This window comes from Camelus bactrianus, chromosome 2, assembly GCF_048773025.1.
Source record: "Camelus bactrianus isolate YW-2024 breed Bactrian camel chromosome 2, ASM4877302v1, whole genome shotgun sequence".
In the NCBI taxonomy this organism is placed as follows: Eukaryota; Metazoa; Chordata; class Mammalia; order Artiodactyla; family Camelidae; genus Camelus; species Camelus bactrianus.
The window spans coordinates 67,332,955-67,357,475 of NC_133540.1; the positions used below are offsets into that span (position 1 = coordinate 67,332,955).

Here is a 24,521-nt window from a genome sequence, read left to right on the forward strand (position 1 = left end):
GAGATGTGCACACCTTGAGGGCCCCATATAAGTACTTAAGCTTACCTGTCATGTATTATGTTGTCTTCCCATGCCAGAAGAGAGACAAATCTGAGATATTTGTCCTTTAATTCCCTTAAATGATGGCCCAAATAATTTTCATTTTGATTTCTAGTTATCTTTTCCCCAAACATTACCAGTGGAGGAACATTGGAAGATGGCAGAAATAAAATGTGTTAGTATTCAGGTTTTCTCAAAGTTGACACAGTGAGTTTTTGATACAGACTTTTGGGGAATAGACTTTAGAACTAGAATATTTGAAAAATTGGGAAGAGTTTGTAGGCAGCTTCTTTGAGAAAAACTTTGTATATATTAGGAGTACAGAGGATTTGACTACATAGAACGACTTGATACCTTTAATCCAGAAGGAACCTAAAGTATCATCTAGCCTCATGCTACTCAAAGTGCCCCCTTGTCAACCGTCTGTTTCCTGCCTACAATGAGAAATGACACTGAGCCAGAATGTAAAGAAGCAACACCATGCTTCCGTCATGGGGAAAGACAGTTACAAAATGTTTAGTGAAATAGTCAATTTACATTTAGTTGGAAGCTCCTTTTCTTATAGATTGTTCTTGGACAGGTAGCAGTTCACCCCACATTTTGAGTAGCATTGACCTAATAAATTCTTATTATATTTAGACAGGAACTTGAAGCCCAGAGAAACAAACGAGATTTAAGTGATGGTTCATATCTATTTTGTTGCAGATCTAATTTAGTGGAATCCAGAAAACATGAGTACAATCTACTCAAGTGTTCTTTCAAGTATATTATATTGCATTTTAGACATGTTGCTGGTCACTGGAACTGATTTTTTGAAAATACTGAGTAATAAAACATATAGAAATCTCTGCTTCAAATATCTGAATGTCTTGATTACTTTATTCAATGGCAAAAAGTGTTGTTTGTATTGGTTTGAATGAAAACAATGTTATTCACTTGTATTGCCACTGTGGAAAATATTCCTGGTTATAAATGTGCACTAAAATGTAACAGGCAAAATTAAAATAACTACGTGATATGAAGATTGGATGATAGGTGATTTTTTTCTTTTCCAAATTGATTTTTAATGTTGCTGCATCAACTTTTCAATGCTTTTTGGCATCAAGAATTTTCTGTCTCTCCTTCTTCCTTCCTGAGGATAATTTACACAATAAAAATAATTCATTTAAAGTATAGTTGGATGAGTTTTGGTAAATGTATATACTCAGGTAATCACTACAGTCAAGTGTTAGAACATTTCCATTATTTTTTAGAAAGTCCTCTCATGGCCCTTTGCAGTTAATCTCTCCCCAGCTCTTGGCCCTGGGTAACTGTTAAGTGTTTCTGTGATTTTTGCATCTTCTGGAATTTTGTTTAAATGGAACCACACATTATTTAGGATTTTGTGTCTGTCTTCTTTCACTTAATATGATGTTTCTGAGGTTCATTCATGTTGTTGCATTTATCTTGTGTTTTTATTATTCTTACTATGCTATTATTTGGGGATGGTGCATTTTGTTCATCCATTCACATCGAACATTTGGGTTGTTTTCATTTCTCTTGGGGAAATACCTAGGAGTACAATTTCTAGGTCATATGGAAAGTATACGTTTAACTTTATAAGACTTTGATACATTGTTTTTCAGAGTAGCAGACCACTTTGCATTCCTGCCAGCCAATATAAGATAATTCTTTCTAAAATAAAATTACTTACTTAATTTAAAGTTACTCAGTTTAAAAGAATTAAAAGCATGTTTATTCTTATATATGATATTCTTCATACTTTTAGGTCCTGGGTTTTATAATATCCTAAACAATACTTTAATTGACAACTTTAGTAATACCTACTTGAAGAAACAAAAGAAAAGTGCATTTGGTTCTTCTGTTCCTCGGACTTTCTTCCTGATTCAGAAGGAAGTTTTTACTACTCCTGGGCCTGCTGATTATCAGGTAATATGTGAATACCATAAATTATGTTCTTTATGTCTAATCCTAAGAATTTAGGGTTTAAAAAATTACATGTGATATATATGCCTCATTGTTATAAGCCATATTAATATTGTTGAAATTATTTACATATGGTCACCTATGGCATAAGAACAAAAATTAAATTTTATTTTTTATTTAGTGAGACTGTTATTTGATTTATTAAGGTCTGTTATGAAAAATAACAGGCACATACTTGGTAAAGAAACTTCATATCAATAAATGCATTTGCGTTGAAAAATACGAGTCTTTCTTCCATCCCAAATTTCCAGACTAACACTCAAGAGCAAGGTCTCTGGGTCTATAGCTGTAGGGCTTTGGGAATCCTAGAGCTGGTGCTGGCTCACTGGTGGGCAGGTTCAAGGCAGGCATTCTGGGGGATAGTGCCAGCTTGCTGGTAGACAGAGACTGGTCCTAAGATGTTTGGTTATAGGGTCCTGCTGGTCCCAAGGTTAGTCTGTCTACCCACTGGTGGGTGAGGCTGGTCCTGGGGCTAGTGCTGGCCCACTGGTGGGTATGAGCTGGACTTTGGGTCTCTGGCTGCAGAGCTGTGGGTTTCCCCATGTTAGTGGAGGCTCACTGGTGTGCAAGGACTGGTCCTGGCCCCTCTTGTGGAGAGGGATGGGTCCTGGGATGGCTTTGGGCTCAGAAGGTCTTAAGGCAGCAGGCCTGCTGGTGGGTGGGGCTATGTCTCTGCCCAGATAGTTGCTTGGACTGAGGTCAACAGACTGGTGGGCCAGGCCGTGTCCCAGTGCTAGTGAGCTGGAAGGAGAATTCTAAAATGGAACTCGCCAGTATCAGTGTAATTTCTTTTAAATAGATCTTATTCTTTATCTCTTTGAGAATCTCATATGTATGTCTTTAAATACTTGTTTATTTTAAGATTATGCCACTATTTTCTGACAGTAAATTTAGATTTTCTTTCAATTAGCTCTTTTTAAAATGTTCTTTGAGGTTTTATAATTTTTGTATAGATGTCTTACTCATCTTTGTTAGATTTATTCCTTGGTATTTGATGTTTTCTAATGCTATTGAAATGTTATCTTTAAAATATTTTCGTTGTTTAGCTTTCTGTTATTGATATAAAGAAATATTATAGTCTTTGTTAAAGATTTGTTACCAATGATCCAAACTTCTTGCTATATTAAATGATTAATTCTACTAATTTATTATTAGTTTAAAAAAATTTCCTCAAGCACTTTTATGCCCTCTGTGAATGGCAGTTTCTTTTTTTCTCCATTGGTTTTGTCTTTTATGTATATATGTTTCGTTGTACTGAGCTTGTGCATCCCAGAATGAAACTCAATAATGTTCATAGGGATTAAAAAATATCCAGAACCTAATAAGGTAAAATTCACAGAGTGTAGCATTAAATAATAAAAAAAATTACTAGGTATGCAAAGGAGCAGGAAAATACAACCTAGAATCAGGAAAGAAATTAATCAATATAAAGAGACCCAGAAATTATACAGATAATAAAATTAGTAGACAAGCACATTGAACAGTTATAACTATATTCTGTATATTCAAGAAGGTAGACAAACGATTGAACATATTAAGTAGATAAATGGAACAAATAAAAAGGCACAAATTAAAGTTCTAGAGATGACAAGTGCATCATGGAAAAAAGTACACTGTGATTAACAACAGATTAGATAATTCAGTAGAACCACTGAATTACTGAATTGGATTGGTCCTTCCTATCAGAGAAAATGATTTTCAACCCAGAAAGTGTGGAACACATATGGTTTATAGGAAATTGAATCCTAGGATGCTTATGGTGGTAATGCTAGAATGTACCCTAGTGCTTAAAAAAATTTTTTTAATGAAACGCTTCACACATTTGCACGCCATCTTCGTACAGGATGCTAATATCTGTATGGTTCCAGTTTTAGTATATATGTTGTCAAAGTGAGCACCCTAGTGCTTTAAATTAGTTAAAAACTTCAAAATGTAGCTGAAATACATCTCATTCTAATGAAAGAACAGCTGTGAAATCGTCACTAATCTTTGAGTGATGCTGCAGATTTATAGGCATATCAGAAAAATGGAAGTGAATGAAGTTCAATAGTTTCTGTTTTTATTTAAACAAATTGTTAAAATTTCACAACATGAGATTTTCATAATTTCTTGCAAAATTTTAAGTTGTTCTTAGTAAAGTTGCAAGCTACAAATTAACATTAGAAAATCAATCACATTTTTACACATTAATGACAAACTTTCCAAAAAAGAAATTAAGCAAACAGTCCTGTTTACAATAGCTTAAAAAATACTTAGTAATAAATTTAACCAAGGAGGAAAAAGGTCTGTACACTTGAAGACTATAAAACAATGATGAAAAAAATTGAAAAAGACACGAATAAATGGCAAGATGTTCTATGTTCATGGATTAGAAAAATTAATACTGTGTAAATGTCCATACTACCCAAAGTGATAGTCAGAGTCAGTGCAATCCCTATCAAAATTCCAATGGCATTTTTCACAGAAACAGGAAAAAACAATCCTAAAATTCATGTGGAACCACACAAGACCCCAAACAGCCAAAGCAATCTTGAGCAAAAAAGAACAAAACTGGACTCATCACTCTACCTGATTTCAAAATATACTACAAAGCTATGGTAATAAAAACAATAAAAACAGGCACATAGACCATCAGAACAGAATAGGAAGCCTCAGAAATCCATACATTTTCTGCCAAGAACACATAGTGGAGAAAAGACAGTCTCTTCAATGAATGGTGCTGGGAAAACTGGATATCCACATGCAGAAGAATAAAATGGAACTTTTATTTTTATCTTGAAAAATCAAGTCAACATGAGTTAGAGACTAAAATGTAAGACCTGAAACTGTTAAACTACTAGACGAAAACATAGGGAAAATCATCTTGACATTGATGTAGACAATAATTTTTTTTATATATGACTTCAAAGGTACAGCCAACAAAAGCAAAAATAGACAAGTTGAATTGCATTGAACTAAAAACCTTCTGTACAATAAAGGAAACAATCAACAGTGAATGGGAAAATATTTACAAACCATACATCTGAAAAGAGGTTATTATCCAAAATATATAAGAAACTCCAACAGCTCAATAGCAAGAAAATGAACAGTTTGATTTAAAAATGGACAAAGGATTTGAAAATACATTTCTTAAAAGAATACATACAAATGGCCAACAGGTATATGAGAAAATGCTTGACATCACTAATCACCAGGCAAATGCAAATCAAAATCACCACGCCGTATCACTTCACACCTGTTAGAATGAATATTGTCAAAAAGATGAGATAAGTGTGGGTGAGAATGTGGAGAAACAGGAACCTTTGTACACTGTTGGTAGGAATGTAAACTGGTACAGCCTCTGTGGAAAACAGTATGGAGGTTCCTGAAAAAATTAAGAATAGAACTACCATATAATCTAGCAATCTGACTTCTGATTATATTTCTAAAGGAAATGAAGTCAGTATATCGAAGAAATGTCTGCTGTCTCACATTCGTTGCTGCATTATTCACAATAGCGGAGATATGGAATCAACCTGTGTGTATATAAAGATGAATGGATAAAGAAGATGTGCTATAATATATTATTGACAATTAAAAACTGTGTATAGGTATAACTCAGCCACTAGTAGTTTATATAAAATTTGACAAACTATAATCAAGAATAAAAGACATACCCCAAACACTTCTGAGTGTTGAAAATCCAGTCTGATAAACTTTGTGTTTAACAGTACTATTGGTCCATTTATAGTTAATGTGATTACTGATATATTTGTGTGTATATAAGCCATATTATCTCATATATTCTGTTAGCCCACTTGTTTTAGATTTTTTCTTACTTCACCTTTTTTTAGTTAATCAAATATTTTATATTATTCCATTTATCTACCTCTATTATATTTTCAGTTATGCATTGTTTTACTCTTCTTTTATTGGTTGCTATAATAATTACAATATGCATCCTTTTTTTTGCATCCTTTTTGCAGTCCAAATAACAGGATTATTTTAACCACTTTCCCAATAATGCTAACTTTCCCTTTTGAAAGCAGTTATTGAAATTATTGAAAGTTTCCCTTTTAAAAGTTATTACTATTATTATTATTATTATTTTTGATCTTTGTCTTTTATGTATCAAGAGTATGGTTTTCTTTATATTGCTTGAGGTTTGTGAGCCTTTGAATCTCTGGGTTGATGTCTTTCATCAATTTTAAATAATTCTTGACTATTATATCTTCATATATTTCTTCTGTCACATTCTTCCCTGCCTGTCTTTCTGGAACAATAATAAATATATACGTTACACTTATTTACCATGATCCAAGCACATATTATAAGCACTCTGTATTATGTCTCCTTTTCCTCTTTATGCTTCAATTTTAATATTTCCTACAGGGCTATCTTTCAGTTCACTGAATTTTTATTGCAGCTGTTTCAAATGCTATTAAGTTGATCTATTCAGTTTTTAATTTCAGATATTCTATTTTTTAGTTCTAGAATGCCTATTTAATTCTTTCTTATGATTTAACTTCTTAGGAGGAATTCTCTATGGTTTCAGGTTTTTGTTTGTTTTTTCAAATTTTTCCTGTGTTTTCTTGAACACATTTATCACAGTTAAAGTTCTGTCTGCTAGCTCCAGTATCTGGATCACCTGTGGGTCAGTTGTTATTTTCTATTATTTTTTCTCTTGGTTTTTGATCACTCATATCTATCTTTTGGCATGTCCCATAATTTTTCATATATGTTTTTATTGACATATAGTCAGTTTACAATGTCATGTCAGTTTCTGGTGTACAGCACAATGCTTCAGTCATAATTTTTAATAGAATACTAGATATTGTGTATAATATAGAGACTCTAAATGGCATTATCTTCTACTAGAGAGACTTCATACTTTTCTTTGCAAAGCAGATAGAAGTCAAAAGAGATTACCTTAGCCTAATCATGGATTGTGGTGATTACAATTTTTCTAGGGCTTAGTTTACCTCTGATTTGTTCATTTTGTAAAGGTTAGTCCTCTGAGGATTTCAACTGTGATCCTGAAATGTTTTGTTAAACACCCCCACCACCATGTTCTGAACTCTGATCTTTAATGACTCTGTGTTTTAGAGTTTTAGCTTAGAATTTTGGCATCACCCTACTCCTAATCCCCTTGCAGACATCTTAATGCAGAAATAGACCATATGTTTTGAGGCTTCTCAAATCTGCAGTTTTGTCATGTGGCCTAACAAGACCACAATAAGCTTATTTTCCAGTTCCTTAAAAACAGCCCTCTGCCAGACCTAAACCCAGATTCTTTCTCTGTTGCCTGTCATCAGCAAATATCCCAGGAAAAAAGCACCTGCAAATGGATAACTAACCTTTCAGATGTTCTATCGTGTTCAGAATCTTAGTCCTTCTAGTCTATGCTGACAGCTCATAGAGCTGGAAGCATCCACAACTCTATGAAGCCTTTAAAAATAGAATTTTGTTATATTATAACCTGGATTTTAACAAATAAGTCATTTATAACAAATAAAAAATCTGGATTTTATTGTTATATTTTGTATGGATTTATTTGGTAAGAATGTGGTCTTCTGTAAACTACTCATTCCCTCTAAAGCTAGAGTCATCCAATGAGCAGTTCATTCCTTGAACTTGTTAACTTCTACCCCTACACAGTAAAAATGACAAAAATGCTTTTGAATGTCTTTATTTCATAATTTCTAATACCGCATATGATAATAATAAAGTTTTCATGAAGACAAATTATTTTTCAGCTTCAATAAATACAAAAATCACATGAAATAATAATGCTGGCATAGATATTCGGAAGATTCCACATTTTACAAAATGTGAACTGTGATTTTTCTGTTTTTGAAAGTGGTAGAATCTATTTTCTTTTGAGTGACTAGGTATGAATAATATCATGAAGAAAAGAGTGGAGAAGCACCAACTTCAGCATTTAGGGTAGCAAAGCACATACTTTCAAAGATACAGTATGTGAGAGATGGATTTTTTAGTAGATTAGTGTTCCTCAAAAAATTAACAAAGAAATACCTAAATATCCTACCAGGTGTTAAATTCTGAAGTATTAAATATGAAAATCAAATTCTGAAATAAAAACAGTGAAGTATATAAAGTGGGAAAATAAATTATCATCCCTTTTGTATATATAAAGAATGGTACTGCTGGTTCTATGGTTTAAATTATTAAATGAATACAAATGGCTAAATTGTATAATAAATCAGAAGGAGTATAATATCACAAGGATTAACTAATTGCTAATTAAATTTTTAGATTACCAGCATTCTCTAGTCTATTTGTTTATATCTTCAGTACGTATAACAAATTATGATATGTAAGAGAGTTTGGATCATTTTACGTAGGAAGAGTATTTATTAACCCAGGATTGCCACCTAATCAATTTAAATAGTTATTGTGCATATATTTCTATTTCATGTATTTATAAGTAAGTATTGACAAATAATACTATGTAATTGACCAAATACATATTATTGAGATTACAACCTAGTAGTTAGGAAACTGAACAGGAATTGTTGTCAGAATTTGACATTACAGTATAGCTAATAACTTGCCCCCAATATATTTAGATAATGTATGCAGATCTATTTACTTTCCTAGAGGTTCATATAATCAACCCTTTTTCCATTTTAATATCTTGTTGACTTAAAGTCTTTTATTATGAATCATTAAATTTTTAAAAATGAATATATGTCTCTCTGTTTAACGACAGAGCAATGCTAATGAGGTTCATTGCAGACTTATTTATAGTGCACCTTGTATTGATAAAAATAAATGATATATACCTTTTACTCCTTCTTTCAACATGTTTTTTGGAATTCACAGGTCAGTGGAACTTCTGATGAACTATCTAACTTGACTAACCAATATGCTGCTTTCTTATCAAGAACAGAAAGAACTACTAAACCATCAGATATGGTAAGAAGGCTCCTCTATAACTAAATGTTTTTATAATCTAGGAATCATAGAAGAGATTGCATAACAAAAACATTACATTAGGACCTGAGAGAGGTACCCGGTAGCCTGCTCTAACATCTTCATGTAGTATACTTCCATATTTTTGAAGTTCAATGAAATTCTTGAAGCTAAACAGAAGTATAACATTGCTCTGTAGGAAAACATTACATAGACATCTCCTAGAGGGTCAGAGAGCATTCATTCTTAGGACATATAGAAAAATTGACTTGTGTTGTATATAAAGTAGGTTTACTTTAGGTTCAACTCAGTTTACTCATAAGTGCAAACTTTTTCCCTTTTCAATTTGAATCTATCTTGAAACTTAAGATGCTTCAGTGACATTTTTTACTCTGTTAATCTGTATTTTAACTGTGTTGATATAAATTTTTCCATTTTTTCCATAAATTTCCACTTTTATAAATAGCTAATATTGAATAAATTAAAGTAAGTAAAGCAGCTGAAATTTAAAAATGTGTACTTAACTATTTGGTTCAGATTAAGTTTACTTAAAAGATCAAAGTGAAATTTAAAATTAAAAAATTTAGACTTGTGTGTATAAGTATTGTTAAAATAAATTTTTATAGAAATTGGACTGTCATTGTAAGATATTATTAGTAACAAATTAACAAAACAGGATCATCAACCAGGTTTTGAAATGTAGCCAGTCAACTGAAGAAGTAGCATTGCTTGCTGAAATGAAATTCTACTAGTTGCACAATGCCAGGAGTTCATTTATAATGTTTTTAATGGTGAAGTAACTGGTACAAGATTAGAATGAACTAATTTAAAGGAAGTATAAATGCAATGCTAGTTAAGTTAATATAGCTGTGAATATCTAGGAAATCATAGGAACTAGATTAATTTAGTAAGAGCCATTCAGGAATGGACTTACTTTTTTCTGAGACATCAGTTGACTGAATCTGAGAGATGGCATCAAAGTTAGCATCATGGTCTGTGAGATTTTTTGTAACTTAAAGTTCAAAAGACAGTTTAAAATCATCTAGCAGTGTCTTGACATTTAAGAGACTCTCATAATTGTTAAATAAGTGTATTGTTTTAATAGATTATTTCTCATCTTGAGGAATTTTAGGGTTGTGTTATATTTCTCAAGTGAGTCATACTTGTATGCACCTTTGGATCCACTGTGAAGTATGTCTTAAGTAACTTATTACCAATATAAAGCTTTTTAGCTTAGAGATATTCAGAATGGATTCATAGTTATTTCTGTCAGTATATTGTAGCTACTAGGAAAAGACAATGCAGATCTCTGATGGTTCCCATAACAATGCGTATGTATATATTATACTTCATGTTCGTAGTGAAAAAAGATGATGGAGATCTGCTCTAAAGGAAGATGAGTTGCTCTACCAATTACTTTCATCTAAGTTACATTTTCCTCTTTTATCTTTGTCTTCACTGCATCTGGAAACTCCTTTTTAGTACTGTCTTTTTTTTCAGTATGAAACACTTGCATTTAAAAGTATTGGGTTGGGAGGAGGGTATAGCTCAAGTGATAAGAGTGTGTGCTTAGCTTACATGAGGTCCTGGGTTCAATACCCAGTACCTCCATTAAAAAAAATTAAACAGATAAACCTAATTATGACCCCTTCCCCCTTCAAAAAACTAAAAAAACCCCTTCAAACATTAAAAAAAAGTATTGAGTGGGACTCTGCTTATGCAAGAAGTAAAATAGTTTAGTTCCATAGAATACTTTGGTTTTTGAATCCCTTTCACAAACAAAAATACCCTTCAAACATGTAAGTGTCTTATATATGTCTAATGAAAAATTCAAATTACTGATCTTGGATCAATATTGATCTCAAACTTATGAAATAATGGAATTAATTTTATAATTTTTATGTCAAATCAAAGTATTAGAAAATTTACCTCCTACATATTTTAAATTTTATATTTATCGATATATTGCAGTCTTGAAGGTTGGCATATAGTTTAATTTTCAACATGTTACATATAAGTTTTACATAAAAATATTTAAAAACCCGGACATTGGTTTCACGTGAGAGAGCATATACATCTCCCTTCCTTTTACAAGGTCCCAATGAAATAATTATTTTTTTAAACTACAACATAAGCATTAATTGAATATAAGAAGACAGAGAGATTGAAAATATGATAAATGGAGGCTAGACGCAGCCAAACACCTGTTTTTTAGGCATTCCAGAAGCAGAACGCTGAGACAGTAGTTGGGAGTCGTTGATGTAAAAAGCAGTAAGTTGTCTTGAGCAGAATAAAGACATGTCTTCAATTAGAAGATCTCAACAAAATGCCTCGTAGGGTAAACTTTAAAAGACATACATTCTTTTTACCTTCTTTTGCATTTTCAGAAGGCTGGAAATAAAGCAAATGCCCTTGAAGCTTCCACAGAGAAAAGTAACAGGGTCACCTACAATGGGATGAGAAACATAATCACATCAACACTTTCTCAGCAGCATTAACAACAATTCAGAGCGAGGAAATGATGGAAAAGCATTTTCAAAAATTTCTAAGGGGAAATCATTTTAGATATAGAATTCTGCCTCTACTCAAATTTTCAGTTAAATGAATCAAGAAAATAATTTTTTGACACACAAGAGCTTGGAAATTTACACCCCATATGTGAAGATGCTCCAGCAAAATAAAAAAAGCAAACGAGAGGGTGATATAAACTTGGAGAAGAATAGAAACTGAGCATTTCTGGATGAAGTAGAGAAAAGTGAGTACAAAGTAACAAAGAAGGGATTTTTAGTTCATGCTTGAGACATTTTTCAAGAATCAGGTTTGGTGATGACAGAGCTTTATTTAAGTCTCTGTGTTTGGCTACACTAATTGGTTCAATAGGGAATAATTATGATATTCTAAATTCTGTTTTAATAATGATTGATTTGAAAGCAATCTGTACACATTGCAGAGGACTTAATTATAGTATAAAAATATAAATACTAGAAACCTTAATGTCATTAATAAAATAATAAAATCAAGAGGTGAAAGGTGGGAGGCAGTAAAATATGCTAGATTTCTTATTTCCTAGTGCAGAGTTATCAGATGTTGTCAAAAAATTGACAAATTACAGTATAGATCCTTATACTAAGCTTGTAATAATAGTAGGTACCAAACAAAAAAACAAACAAACTAAAAAACCCAGTTACTATTAAAATGAATTATTTCTGGGAATGGAACCAGGGAGAGATCGAGGACAATTTTACTGTTTATTTTAGACTCTTGCATATGATTGGATTTTTATTTTTGATATTTATGCATTTGAAGTGGTATTATCACATACTGGTACATGGACTGACCCATTCTCTGCAAACAACCAAATTTCTAGACAAAATAGAAACAAAACACATATATGAATGCTTCCAAGAATTAGAAAGAAAAAAGGAGTACTCGGGCTAAAGGCTGAATTAAGGAGGGACCTAGAATGGCAAGTAGAGCACTGAAGCCAACTTTCACCCTGAGGACATTTGCCTGCCAACCAGGTGACTTTGAGTTTTAATTTTCATAGTCTCAAATGCCTCCAGAGAATGAGACAAAGCCTAAGACTCTCACAGTGGGTAGTCTCAAAGAAGATTCTTAATACAGTTAAGACTTCAGAGGGTAACCTAGGCAGGTTAAGAGTGAAATGCAAGCAAATCTTTCCTTACACACCAAATGCTTTAAAGGAAGATGGCTGGTGTTGAACTTTCTAGTTGTGAATGTATGTTAAGGGAATCACCCCTGAGATACTGTTACATTTCACCTTCATTCAGTGAGGTGAATTGTTAAAAAACACAAAATGCCTGTCTGTCACAGATATTAATGACATTAATTTTATTAATAATAAGAACTAATGCTCAGATAGTGCTTGTTCTATGCCATGCACAATTCCACATGTGTATTAATTCATTTGAGTACTGTAATTATGATCATCTTTAAAAATGAGGAAACTGAGGCACAGAGTTTAAAGTTTTTAAATGGCAGTTAGAATTCAAACCAAGGGAGTCCATCAATAGAATCTACTCTTTTAAGGGTCTTTTTTGCACTGCTTTTCTCTGGCTTTAAGAATTAGCTCAACTGAAATAAATATGATAGTATAATAAATGATTTTTGTGATCTAGAACAAAGAGATATGACTGTAAGGATCTCAGACATTATTATAAGGGATACATCTTTTTTTTTTTTTGGAAATGTAACTTGCTTAACAGAAACTGATGGAGGATTCAGCATCATGAACCCATGAACAATACTGAAGTTAATAACTTTCCTCCAGTTATTTAGAGGCCAAAAATAAACTAATGGCTATAAATTTAGTGGGAAAGTCATTGAAAGAATTTGGTATGCTTGCTTAGATTGAATCATGGCTCAGAAAGGGGCATCATTTAGCGAATGACAACCGGTATTAAAAAATATCCCCCAAATTACACCAATGTTTTATAAAAATTAACAAATGACTTGAAATGTATTAGAATTATTTGATAAACAATTGCACCACAACTCTTATCACTTGATGAATAGTTTTTATAATATTTAGAGTTGAGAAGGGATTTTTAAAAAATAAATTATGATTTATATATTTATTTATATTCATTTGACTTGTTAAATATTTTGAATATCACTGCAGAATAGGTAAAAATTTAAGAGCAAAAGCTTTGGCATCAGAGAAATGCTTTTGTAGTCTCTGCTCCACCTTCTAGACACATTAGCATAGGCAACATCTCTGTTTCTTCAAATGTTAAATAGGAATAATAAATTAAGTAGGGATAACCTGATAGGGCCATGGTAAGAACTAAGTGTATTATTGCTTACAACACTTATTTCATTGTGTTACCCATAGTAAGCTATAAGTTATTTAGCTATAAAAATTGTGAATGGCAGGTTATGGCTCAAAGCTAAGTCAATCTCATTTCAAAACCTATGGTCTCTTTTCATCATTCCATAATATTAATAAGGAGCAGGTATAAAAATATGGTAATGTCTTTGATTTTTACACTTACTTGTAAGTGATATTCACCCTCTTCACCCAGAGGCACCCTCCGTCTCGCATGGTGTTGCTAGGTCAGGATGAAAAGAGACAGAAAGAAAAATGTTCAATATTTGACTTTGGAAACATTTCTTGAAGCTTATTTCAGAGACCATAGTTGTGGGGGCTGTGGCTCTATAATGGAGCTTTAAAAATAATGAAAAGTGTCTTCTAATTTTCACTTTCCTTTGAATATTCTAGAACTAGAGGTAGGCTAAGAAGTTCAAGTTTTGTATTAGTTAGCTATTTCTGAATAATAAACTCAAAATCTTAGTGGCATATACTAAAAAGCATTTATTACTTACTTGCAAGTTTGCAGGTCTGCTACGGAAGCTTGCTTCAAGCTGCAATTTTGCTGGGGAAACCATGCTTCATGCTACCACTTGACAGATGTGGCTCTTGGGACCAGTTGGATAGTTGGGGCATGTTCTTCTCATGGGGATGGGAGAAATATAAGGGTATTACTATAGGAAAAGAGAATAGGAAAATGGCAGGATAATGGAATTTTCCTGCTACACTGAATGAGAAAGCCCTTCCTAGACTAGAAGAAAAGGACAGAGAAAGGCAGCAGAGCAAGGGAGTTGAGATTTGAGTTTGAGGCCTGTTCCATGCTCGCCCACATTGCAGGTGAACTCTGGTAAGATTGGGGGTTGAGTAGTAGTGTTGGAAATATGTGGGGACTCAGGCTGAGAAATCCCAGAGATGATGAAGTGTGATTTGCACTCATATCTGAAAGCCTGGGAGGGTGCTAGAGTAATACCTTCCTTTCCTCATACAGCGTAGCTCCTGCAGACAGAAGAGTTTTTGTGCTCTATTCAGGCAAAGAGGGCCAATGTCAATCAGGGTCTAGTCAGGAGACAGAACCACACTAGTTATTTTGAAATAAATACAAGGAATTGTGGATATTGGAGAACTCAAAAAGGCAAAGAGAGAACGCTGAAGTATCACAGTAGTAGTAACAAGCAATGCTACCATCCTTAGACCTTGGGGGAAAAAGGGAATAGGTTGGAATTATTATTACTTGGAAGCTTGGAGAGACCTTTTGTTAATGGGATTTATACTTCTGAAGAGGTAGCACAGCTTAGCCAGTGCTAGTGTCTCAGGAGCTCAGAAGAAGATCCCTTGGGCCTGGAACACAGACCCTTGGGATCCAGGAGATAGTAAAACTATATTAGAAATGGATTTCAGCTGAACTATTTCATAAGAATCAAAGTTCTTCTGACTAAAAACTATACTCTGTTACCCTCAATCAATCTTTCTTTTCTTGTAACATCTTGCTGGGACAGTCATAGAAAGTTCTTAGACTTTTAGGTAGTTTTTAGAGTTCATTGTATTGTTTAGTCAGTTTGCTTGTTGGTATCTTCTGTCAGTCACCTAACCATTGATGGAGGAGGGCACATTAAAGTGAATTTTCTTACTGCAGGCCCATCAATGCAAGTAAAGGATTTTAGGCAAATGATTTCTGATACACTGAAGAGTGAGTTGGTCACAGTGCACTTAGATCCTTCCTGTCCTTCCATTACATTTTAATGTCTCTATATAAGTTTTTCATTTAATTGTCTAATTTCCTGAGATCAGAAAATGCATTTGATAAACAGCAAGAACAAGTGCCACTGGATGCCACTTCATCAAAGCACAGAAAGAGCAGTGAAGGCAACTGCTGAGCAAGAGACACTGATAAATTGGATTCTAGTAGCCTGCCTTTTGATTGGGTACAATTGCCTGTCACTACTACACAGATTGTGAGAAGGCAGTTCCCTAGTTTTTTATTATTTTTACTTGTCCTACAGAAATCTCAGAAGTAAATAATCACTTCATGAACAAATGATTTTATCTTTATTCTTTGGCTGATAAAAATTTGTGCACTTTCACATGTTTTGAGAATGAAATCTGTCCTAACTTTGAAGACACCACGTTCATTTAAAATAAACAACAGCAGAATGACTCATACTCTGCATAATCTCTGAGATTTAGACTGTTTGTGGCATCCATTCCAACTGATTCCTACATTTTATATCAACCAGTCACTGTTTGGTAGCTTATATGAGAATTGAAAGAGAAAAATATGTTAAAAGTGGTATGGAGATTAGTCATGACCTTAACTCCATCATTTAAGTCTTTGATGCCAACATGACTATATATATGCAACCCAGCACATAGTGTAATGAAGGCATTAATACTATTGAAACCTCTATATAATAAATTCATGATTAATGAAACATGACATTTAGAAATTGACTTCAAATGTCTAATTATCTTACTTAGAATGCACATATTCATGAGAAGTAAACCTTGTTTTAGTATATTTAAATGTTTAAGAATTCATCTTTTTTTAAAATTACCTCCACTGATGAAGAAAGCTATAGACTGCAACTCTGACTTTAATTATAGAAATCTGATCTCACTGACATGGGCATCATAGTCATCTTTTGACCAATTCAGAATATTAAACTCTTGAGTGTCTGGTCATCATTATATACAAAAGTATGTATTAATAGTCTTTCTGTTGGCATCTCTGGGGGCAAACAATAGTTCCATTGTATTATTACGGATTTCTAAGGGAAAGGGCATTTTTCCATCACATAAATTTAAAATGTAGCTACTAAGTAACATTATCTTAGTATCATCATCACAAGTACATAGGGAACAAATATAGAAAACTGAAACAGGTTCCTATAAGTTAAAATTACATTGCTAGAAAAATAGAGAGAAAAAGAGGGGAAAGGAAAAAGGCCAGAGATGTGAGGAGGAATATAAAGAAGAGAGATAATGGAAAGAAGTACTCATATTATAAAGTCTGAAAGGGTAGAGTAACGCAAGAAAAAACTAAAGTAGAAGCATGTTGGAAAACTTGCAACTAGATTTAGTTGCTACTATGGGAAGGAACTGCTGCTTCTGGAATGAAGCAGACCCAGTGGAAGAAACTCCTTCATTTACCAGCCTTGTAAAGACCCTCTGCAAGCACCACCTATTGGTAGGTTTTGCAGGTTTCCAGGATTGGAGCTGGAACAAATCTGGTACATTTCAACATTTGACTACTTAGCATCCATATTCATCTTTCTACTCATATTTGAAATTACATATGATATTCCAAACAACTCTGTGTTTCTTCCTAAAACAGTACAACTGTCTTTTGTGTAACAAAAATTTTCTCATTGTGCAAAATGAGGTGACACAGGTTTTTCAGCAGTGATTGTCTTCATCTCTGGGCAAATTTAGTCATAGCCCATCTAAATACTTTGTTATCTAAATACTGTTGTAATTGTTAAGGTATAATTGTTACCTAAATGCTAAATCATACATTTTTAATTTTAATAAGCCTTTTAGAAAATGAAAAGGAGGTGGAGAGGGAAAATGAAAACAATACACACACACACGCACATGCACATACAAGGAAATTTATATGAATGACTGACAATCCTTATTCTTAACTGGTTCAAGGCTGCAGATGATATTTCTGACTTCTTTCTGCTATCACCCTCTCATTGTTCCCTTGGCCCACAATAAGAATGTCAGCTGTTCAGGGTTTGTTGTCTGATAGATGACCAAGCCTTCACTTTTGAAGGATACAAATCCTTAGTGATCCTTTTTTTTTTTTTCCCGATTGATAACAATTTTCCATCAATTCTTAATATTGGAGGTAGAAGTATTAAGAGGAATCTCAGAGAATATTCTGAGTTCTTCCTGTCCTCTCTGTGTAGCAGCATCTCAGATTCTACTTGTTAATTGTGACAAATCACCCAGTCAATAGAGTAAGCTCTACTTTGTTTCAGTGGCATAGGGACCCCAAAGTGCTAGTTGCCCATCTTAACTTTCAATTCTGCAGAACCAGAGTCATGTCTCTAAGTGGAAGCTTTCCTGCTTTGGGAATCAAGTCTTATAAATAAATAGAGCTCAAAGTTATGCAGATAAGAGGCAAAAACTTTGTTGAGTGTGTTGTTAGGTAAAATAATGAGAAGAGGTATTGCCACATGTGTGCTTGGACACTCTCCTCTCAAGGTCTTGTCTCTCAATTGGCACCATAATTGAGTTTTCAGGAGGCCCTTCTGTTGTTCATTTAGGTCAGCTGCTTTTAAGTGGTGAGAGTCTATTAGACCTCATGCATTCTATGAGCAGCTCATTGCTACATTTCTTTAGCTATTAAATGAGTTCCTTGACCAGAAATAATGTTGCCTAGAATACTGTAACAGTAAATAAGCCATTCTGTAAGTCCAAGGAAGGCAGTGTTGGCAAAAGAATTATTGGCAGGGAAGACAAATGAGGTCCATTCTTGTCATGACCTTTTTAGGTTTTGCAGTCAATGTTATAATGGGTTCTTAAAAGTAAGTGTCAGCCGCGGGAGGCTGGAGAGGGATCTGAGGAGGTGAGCTGCCTAACTGGAAAAAGGCGCAAGGAGCCAACATGGAGCAAAACAGCACTTTATTGTAGTATAAACAGGTGGCCCACGTAGCTGGCGGCATTCAGGTGTAGGCACTTGTCCTTTTATAATGCTAGTGGCGCATGCGTAGTGTTCATAGTGCTGAGTCACACTACTGGCGCATGCGTATTGTTCATAATGCTGACTCATGCTCCTGGCGCATGCGTACATTTATCTCTTACCAGGTGCGAGCTGTTGTGAACTTCGGCCTTGGCCCGACGGCGTACTCACTTAAGGCTAATGACAGAGTAAGGGTTCTTAATTCCCCAGTTCCTTCAAATAATTTTTTTTTTCAAGATTGAGGTATTCTTTTGAAATGTTTGTAAGAATTCACTGTTTGAAGCCTTCTGGACCTGTTGTTTGTGGGAAGATTTTTTAAGAAGATTCAATTCCCTCATGTATTCTTCACTTGTTTCTGAGGCTTGGTATTGGACCTTGTTGACTCTGGATAGACCGCCCCTTTCAGGCTTAGCCAGTTAATAGAAATAGCCAATCGCTCTTTTGCCAACGTGCCTTTTCTATGCAGATAAGCCAATCCAGAGCTCACACCACCAACCACCTCTTCTCTGGGACACTCTCACTTGGAGCCACCGTTCTTCTGCTCTGATCACCCCAGGCCAGGTACCAGGCAGCTAAGGTTAGCCCCCTAGCCCAGGACCCTGCTGAAGTTTTTCAAACTAGCCAATTTTAAGCCTGTATGCCCTGCCTCACCTGTTCCTTCCTGTGGAAACCACAGTAAAGGCTCTCACCCGTGTTTTTGCCTCACTTCTGCATCCTGACCAGCCGGTTGCTTCCCGGTGTGGCTTCCGATGCCGTGGCATGCTTCCTCCTTTTAGGACGGGTGAGTATAATAAACTCTCTTTTCAGTGGCGGTCATCTACTGACCTGTTGGCTTCGCATACTTAAATAATAATAAAACCTGCATTTTAAATACCTTAGTAGATATTGGACCATTTATATTTTGTATTTCTTTTTTCTACTTTTATTAATTCAACTTTGTGAGAAATATATCCATTTCTTGCAAATTGTCAAGTAGATTTTCTTAAAGTTAATTGTATTTCCTTTTTATTTTTTTTTTTTTGGTTTCTAAGCTCTATAGCGATGCCCTTTTATTACCCCCTGATATTGGTAATTTGTTTCCTTCTCTCTTTTCTTTCCTTCCTTTTTTTCTGTAATCAGTCTTACTAGGTGTTTATCAATATTTATCTTTTTTAAAAAAGGAAACCTTTGACTTTGTTGATTTTTTTCTATTATGTGTTTATTTTCTATTTCATTGATTATAATTTCTTCCTTTGCACTTCCCCTTAAGTTTGATTTGTTCTTTTTCTGGTTTTTGAAATGGAATCTAAATCAATAATTTTCAGCTTTCCTTCTTTTTGAGTATATGTATTTTTAAGGCAATACATTTCCTTTATACACTGCTTTGTTCTACACATTTTATGTTTGTTTGTTTGTTTGTTTTCACTTAGTTAAAACATTCTTTAACTCACATTTTGGCCTATTTAGAAAAGTATTGTTTAATTTCCACGGAGTTGGCTTTTTTTCTAACTCTTTGTTAGTGATTTCAGGCTTGCTTCCATTATGGAAATAGAGCATATGATCAATTTTTTTGTGTGTATGTGAAAGGAATGACCCATCACTTTGTGATATCTGTAGACCTTTCCTTAATGCATAAAAATATTCCTAACAATGCATACTATTTCACCTGCTGGCTCTCTAATCTCATGAGATAGAACACATCAGGAGCTGCAGACTTTATTTTGAACATCCTGATTATCGCCAACAATTATTTTTAAGTTTTCAGAATCTATTTTTATGAATCAATATATGGATTTTAATTTTCAGTAGCAAAGTTAGTTTTTCACAGAAAAGGTGGGCATTAAATAAGAGTTGAGTATTTTTCCTCAGTCTTTTGGAATATCATTACTCAAGAATATCTTTTAAAACATCTTTATTTCACTTTGAATCACTCTGTTGGACATTTATTTAAGAACATTGCTGTATGGTTGGTTTTTAATGTCTTTATATATGCATATCTTAGCCTTAGAGAGATGGCTTATACCCTAAAGTTGAAAATTCTATCTTCATTGTTGCCCTTCATGGTTTGGTATCAATGCTAAGTACACAGTTGGTTCTCAGCATATACTTTTACATTTAAGAAAGAATATAAATCAATTAAACTTTTTAAAATCAATTAAAAAAAAAAACTAACCAAAAAAGAAAATACAAATTGAAGTCTGCTCTTTTCCTCTGAGCAGTACCTGCCTCAAAGGAAGAACAGATGTACATAATTTTGAAATATTTAATTAGTCTAAAAAAGAGATGGAATCTTTGACAAACTGATATATAGTCTAAAAGAAACACTTGACATTGTTTACATAAAAGTTTAGAGACTGGGTGTATCTTTCACATTATACCTTTCATAGTCTGTTTTAGTGTTTTTGTGCCTAGAATTTCTGAGGCCCAAGGCTGCTTGAGGCTAGAGTATTTCTAGCCTCTGTATCAATACAGCTTGTAAGATGTATCTTTACATGAATATGAATATACTTTTTAAATATTAAATTTATTGTATTTATATAAAATGCTACCATGTATATTGTTTTAATTTTTCACTGTTATGTTTTGAGTTTTTCTTAGCCAGGTAAGATAAAAATGAAAAAAAAATATAAAAGTCATTAAAATTGTTTGCCAGTGTTATATATGTGTTCAGATTTTCTCAATTTGTTCCCCTATTTCCAAAATCCTTCCCTGACCTAGCACTTTATTTTCCTGGTCACTTATCCCATCTCATCTATACTTTCTTGCTAGTTCAATGTGCTAATTCTTTTTTATATGGTGGTGAGCCACCATTACAGTGCTTCTAACTGAGCTTCAGAGAATCCTCAGATTAGTTGTGTTTACCTTAAAAGTAATTTCTAGAAATATATGATGAGCATCAACTTAACTTGATAAGAATTTTCTCTCAGATAAAGATTACTCTGAAAACAGCTCTGTAGATGGAGGTTTTCTTGTTTGTTGGTATTCAAGTATTATTTAATTATCCAGTTCAGGTAAATCATTTCAAAGAATTAGTTATTTTGCATGTTTAGATCTAGATCTTATAACTTAGAAATTTTGAAAATTTTATTTTTAGTATCTGTTCTAAAAGTACAGTTTTGATATAAGCTTGAACATTCTTAGGATTGATTTGCAATTATAATTTTATGTTACTTTTGATTAAAATAAACACTCAAAATCACAAAGCAACCTAGAAAATATATTATTGTAAATGTTAAAATTTGTCTTCAACTTGCTCATTTAAATTTGCTTATTACATTTAATATCTTCACACTTAAATTTCAAATTTAGCATAAGATTGTATAGAAAAATTTGGGGTTTATATATGCACTAGAAGTTTTAAAATTTGTAACACACTGATTCTGTCTGATGTTTGTTACTTTTAAAAACACAGTGATACCCATGTATTGAAAATGGATTTTAGTATTTAATCTGTAATGTGTAGGTGTATGGCCCACCATTAATGACCTTTGGGAATATAAACACTTAGAGTTACCTGTTACCATTGAACTGAAATCTTAAGTGAGATTTTAAAGCTGTACTGCTGTCATTACACCATTGAGGAGCAGAAGTTGCTCTGTAGTTCAAGGAGACAGATCATTTATGTATACATCCCATCCTTTCCCCTGACCTCAGACATACGTCCAACTACCTATCTGATATCTCCACTTGGATTTCTAATTAGTACTTGGGTTTAATTACCCAAACCCAGTTAATTATTATAACTTTTTTATTTCCTCTAATTCCAGACAAATAGCATAAAAGTACCTTAATACACAACTCAAGTGAGGAAATAAGTCAGAGAAAGTTTTTGAAGGAAGTAAACTTGGAGCTGATTCTTAATTTAGTGGATTGAGAGAGATGTACAAAAAGGACACATTTGTTATATTCCCAGGATAGCTGTTTATCCTCTTTCGTTTCTTGTTCCTGTTTCTATCACGACTATCTGGATTTTCCTTGAAGCCTAAATTGCACAAATTCCCTTCAGGATGAAGCTTATTTTTAACATCATTGTAAAATACCTGTTCTGTTGTCAGTATTCTTGGAAGAAACATACCAGTGTGAATTTATTTTGTTCAAAGAGTTATTTATTAGAAACTATTATTACTTCAAGCTTTATCATAAAGTTGCCCCTTTCCTCTTCAGAATTGTATTATTGGATTATTATTACAACTAGATTCTCTATTTGCTGGTAGATCCAAAATTATATGCCAGCTGGTTAGGCCAGTGTTTCTTGGCCCTGGCTTAAAAAGCTTCTTAGAATCAGCTAGAGAGTATTAACAAATGCTGATGCCAAGACCCCACCCCTAGATGTTATAAATTAACTGTTGTGAGGTGGGTCCCAAGTATCCATATTTTTTAAAGCTCTCAGACAATGTTAATATAAGTGCATATTGAAAACTGAGTTGGACTATCCTATAATTTACACTAAATTTTACTCAGTGTTAACCCTCTTTGCTTTCTAATTAGTTTAATTTCAAACACTTGTTCACTAGTTCATTTGCTCATTCATTAATTCAGACATTCAATATATACTTATTAAGGGTCTATCATGAGTAATTCTAGGTGGTATGAACACAGAGGTGGACAAGACAAGATGTAGATTTTAGCTCTCATGGAAGTAATACTTTAGTGCAAAAGTAATAAAGGCCTTAAGTCAAAAAAGTTATATGATGTGATCTTTTTGTTGTTGTTGATGTTGTGAGTCAGTAAGAGAATAGAGTACTGTGAAAGAGAAGAGTGACGGAGATTGGGTGTGAGTTAAATCTCCCAGAATGTTTCTCTGATGAAATGACGTTTGAGTTAGGATCTAAGGAATGAGAAGAAGCCGATGGTGAGAAGAGGCCGAGGAAGTTTGAACCAGACAGAAGGATCATTTAGTATCAGACCCCTGAGGAGGGAGAGACTTTATATTTTTGAGGAAAAGAAAGGAAACTAGATGGATAACTTTCAGATGAGAAAAATCAGTTCCTATTTGAATTGATGTTCCCTCAATGATAATGTATCATTTCCCTTTGATCTATTTCAAGATTTCCTTTTTTTTGTCTTTGGTTTTTAGCAATTTGATTATGGTGTGTTTGGGTAGAGATTTACATGGGTTTATCTTGTTTGACATTCTTGGATCTGTTGGTTTTTATCTTTGATCAGATTTAGGAATTTTTAGTAATTATTCCTTCAAATGTACACATTATCCCTGCACGCTTTCTTTTTTCCTTTCGAGGAGAATCTTTGTAGTGTGATTCTGTTCTGTCCTGTTTGTATGTTACCCAGTGGCCAATTTGAAGCCTGTCTCTGCCCTATAGTTTCTACAGCACCAAGTGGGGCATGGGAGAGGTATCATTTCTTTTGTGCAGTGCATGGATGCTCCATAGGGCTCTGCCTGACAGTCTCCCTGCAACATCAGATGGGGAAGAGGCAGGGTGCAGATTCTTTTGAAGTAGAATGAGTATAGTCAAAAGTCCCACAGGGACTTCTTCCTGGTTCTTTGGTTAGAGAGAACAGGCTTTTCTTGAGGCTGGTTTTTTTTTTTTTTTTTTTCCTTCCTTGTTTTTCCTTCATGTGTCAGTTGGCATTTTCAGGGTATGAGCTGCACTGTGTCTAGGCTAGGATGTATAGGAGGGAAAAAAAGAAAAACACTTAGGGGGTTAACTACCAGGTCTTCCTTTGAGTCCTGAGGTTCTTAGTCCACTTTATTTTCTCTACTTTTCAGGGTTTCTAATAGCTATATTTGATCTAGGGTTTTAATTTTAATTTGCAGGATTAGGGTCGCATGTGCTTATTCCATTTTGTCTGAAACGGAAACTCTCCTATTTAGTTTTCACAGCTGGCTCTCCCTGTCCACTGTCTTGCATCTGTACCTGTTTGCCTTTTGTATATCTTTGGAGAAATTCAGGTCCCTTGCCCACTTTTTAAAGTGGGTTATTTGTATTTTTGCTATTGAGCTTTATGAGTTCTTTATATGTTTTGCATATTAATCTGTTATCAAATATATGGTTTGCAAATAGTTTTTCCCATCCTGTAGTTTGTCTTTTTACTTTGATTTTTTAAAATTTCTTGATAATGTTT

At 33.7% G+C, this 24,521-nt stretch overlaps 1 protein-coding gene across 1 annotated transcript in view; it reads left to right on the forward strand.

Moving 5' to 3' along the window:
- Positions 1-24,521, forward strand: part of STPG2 (sperm tail PG-rich repeat containing 2) — a 443,917-nt gene that overhangs the window by 95,790 nt on the left and 323,606 nt on the right. Inside the window, exons 7-8 of the mRNA XM_074343578.1 lie at positions 1,808-1,968; positions 8,851-8,943. Coding sequence (XP_074199679.1) covers positions 1,808-1,831 — 24 coding nt within the window. The 3' untranslated portion in view covers positions 1,832-1,968; positions 8,851-8,943. The remainder of the gene's footprint in view (positions 1-1,807; positions 1,969-8,850; positions 8,944-24,521) is intronic.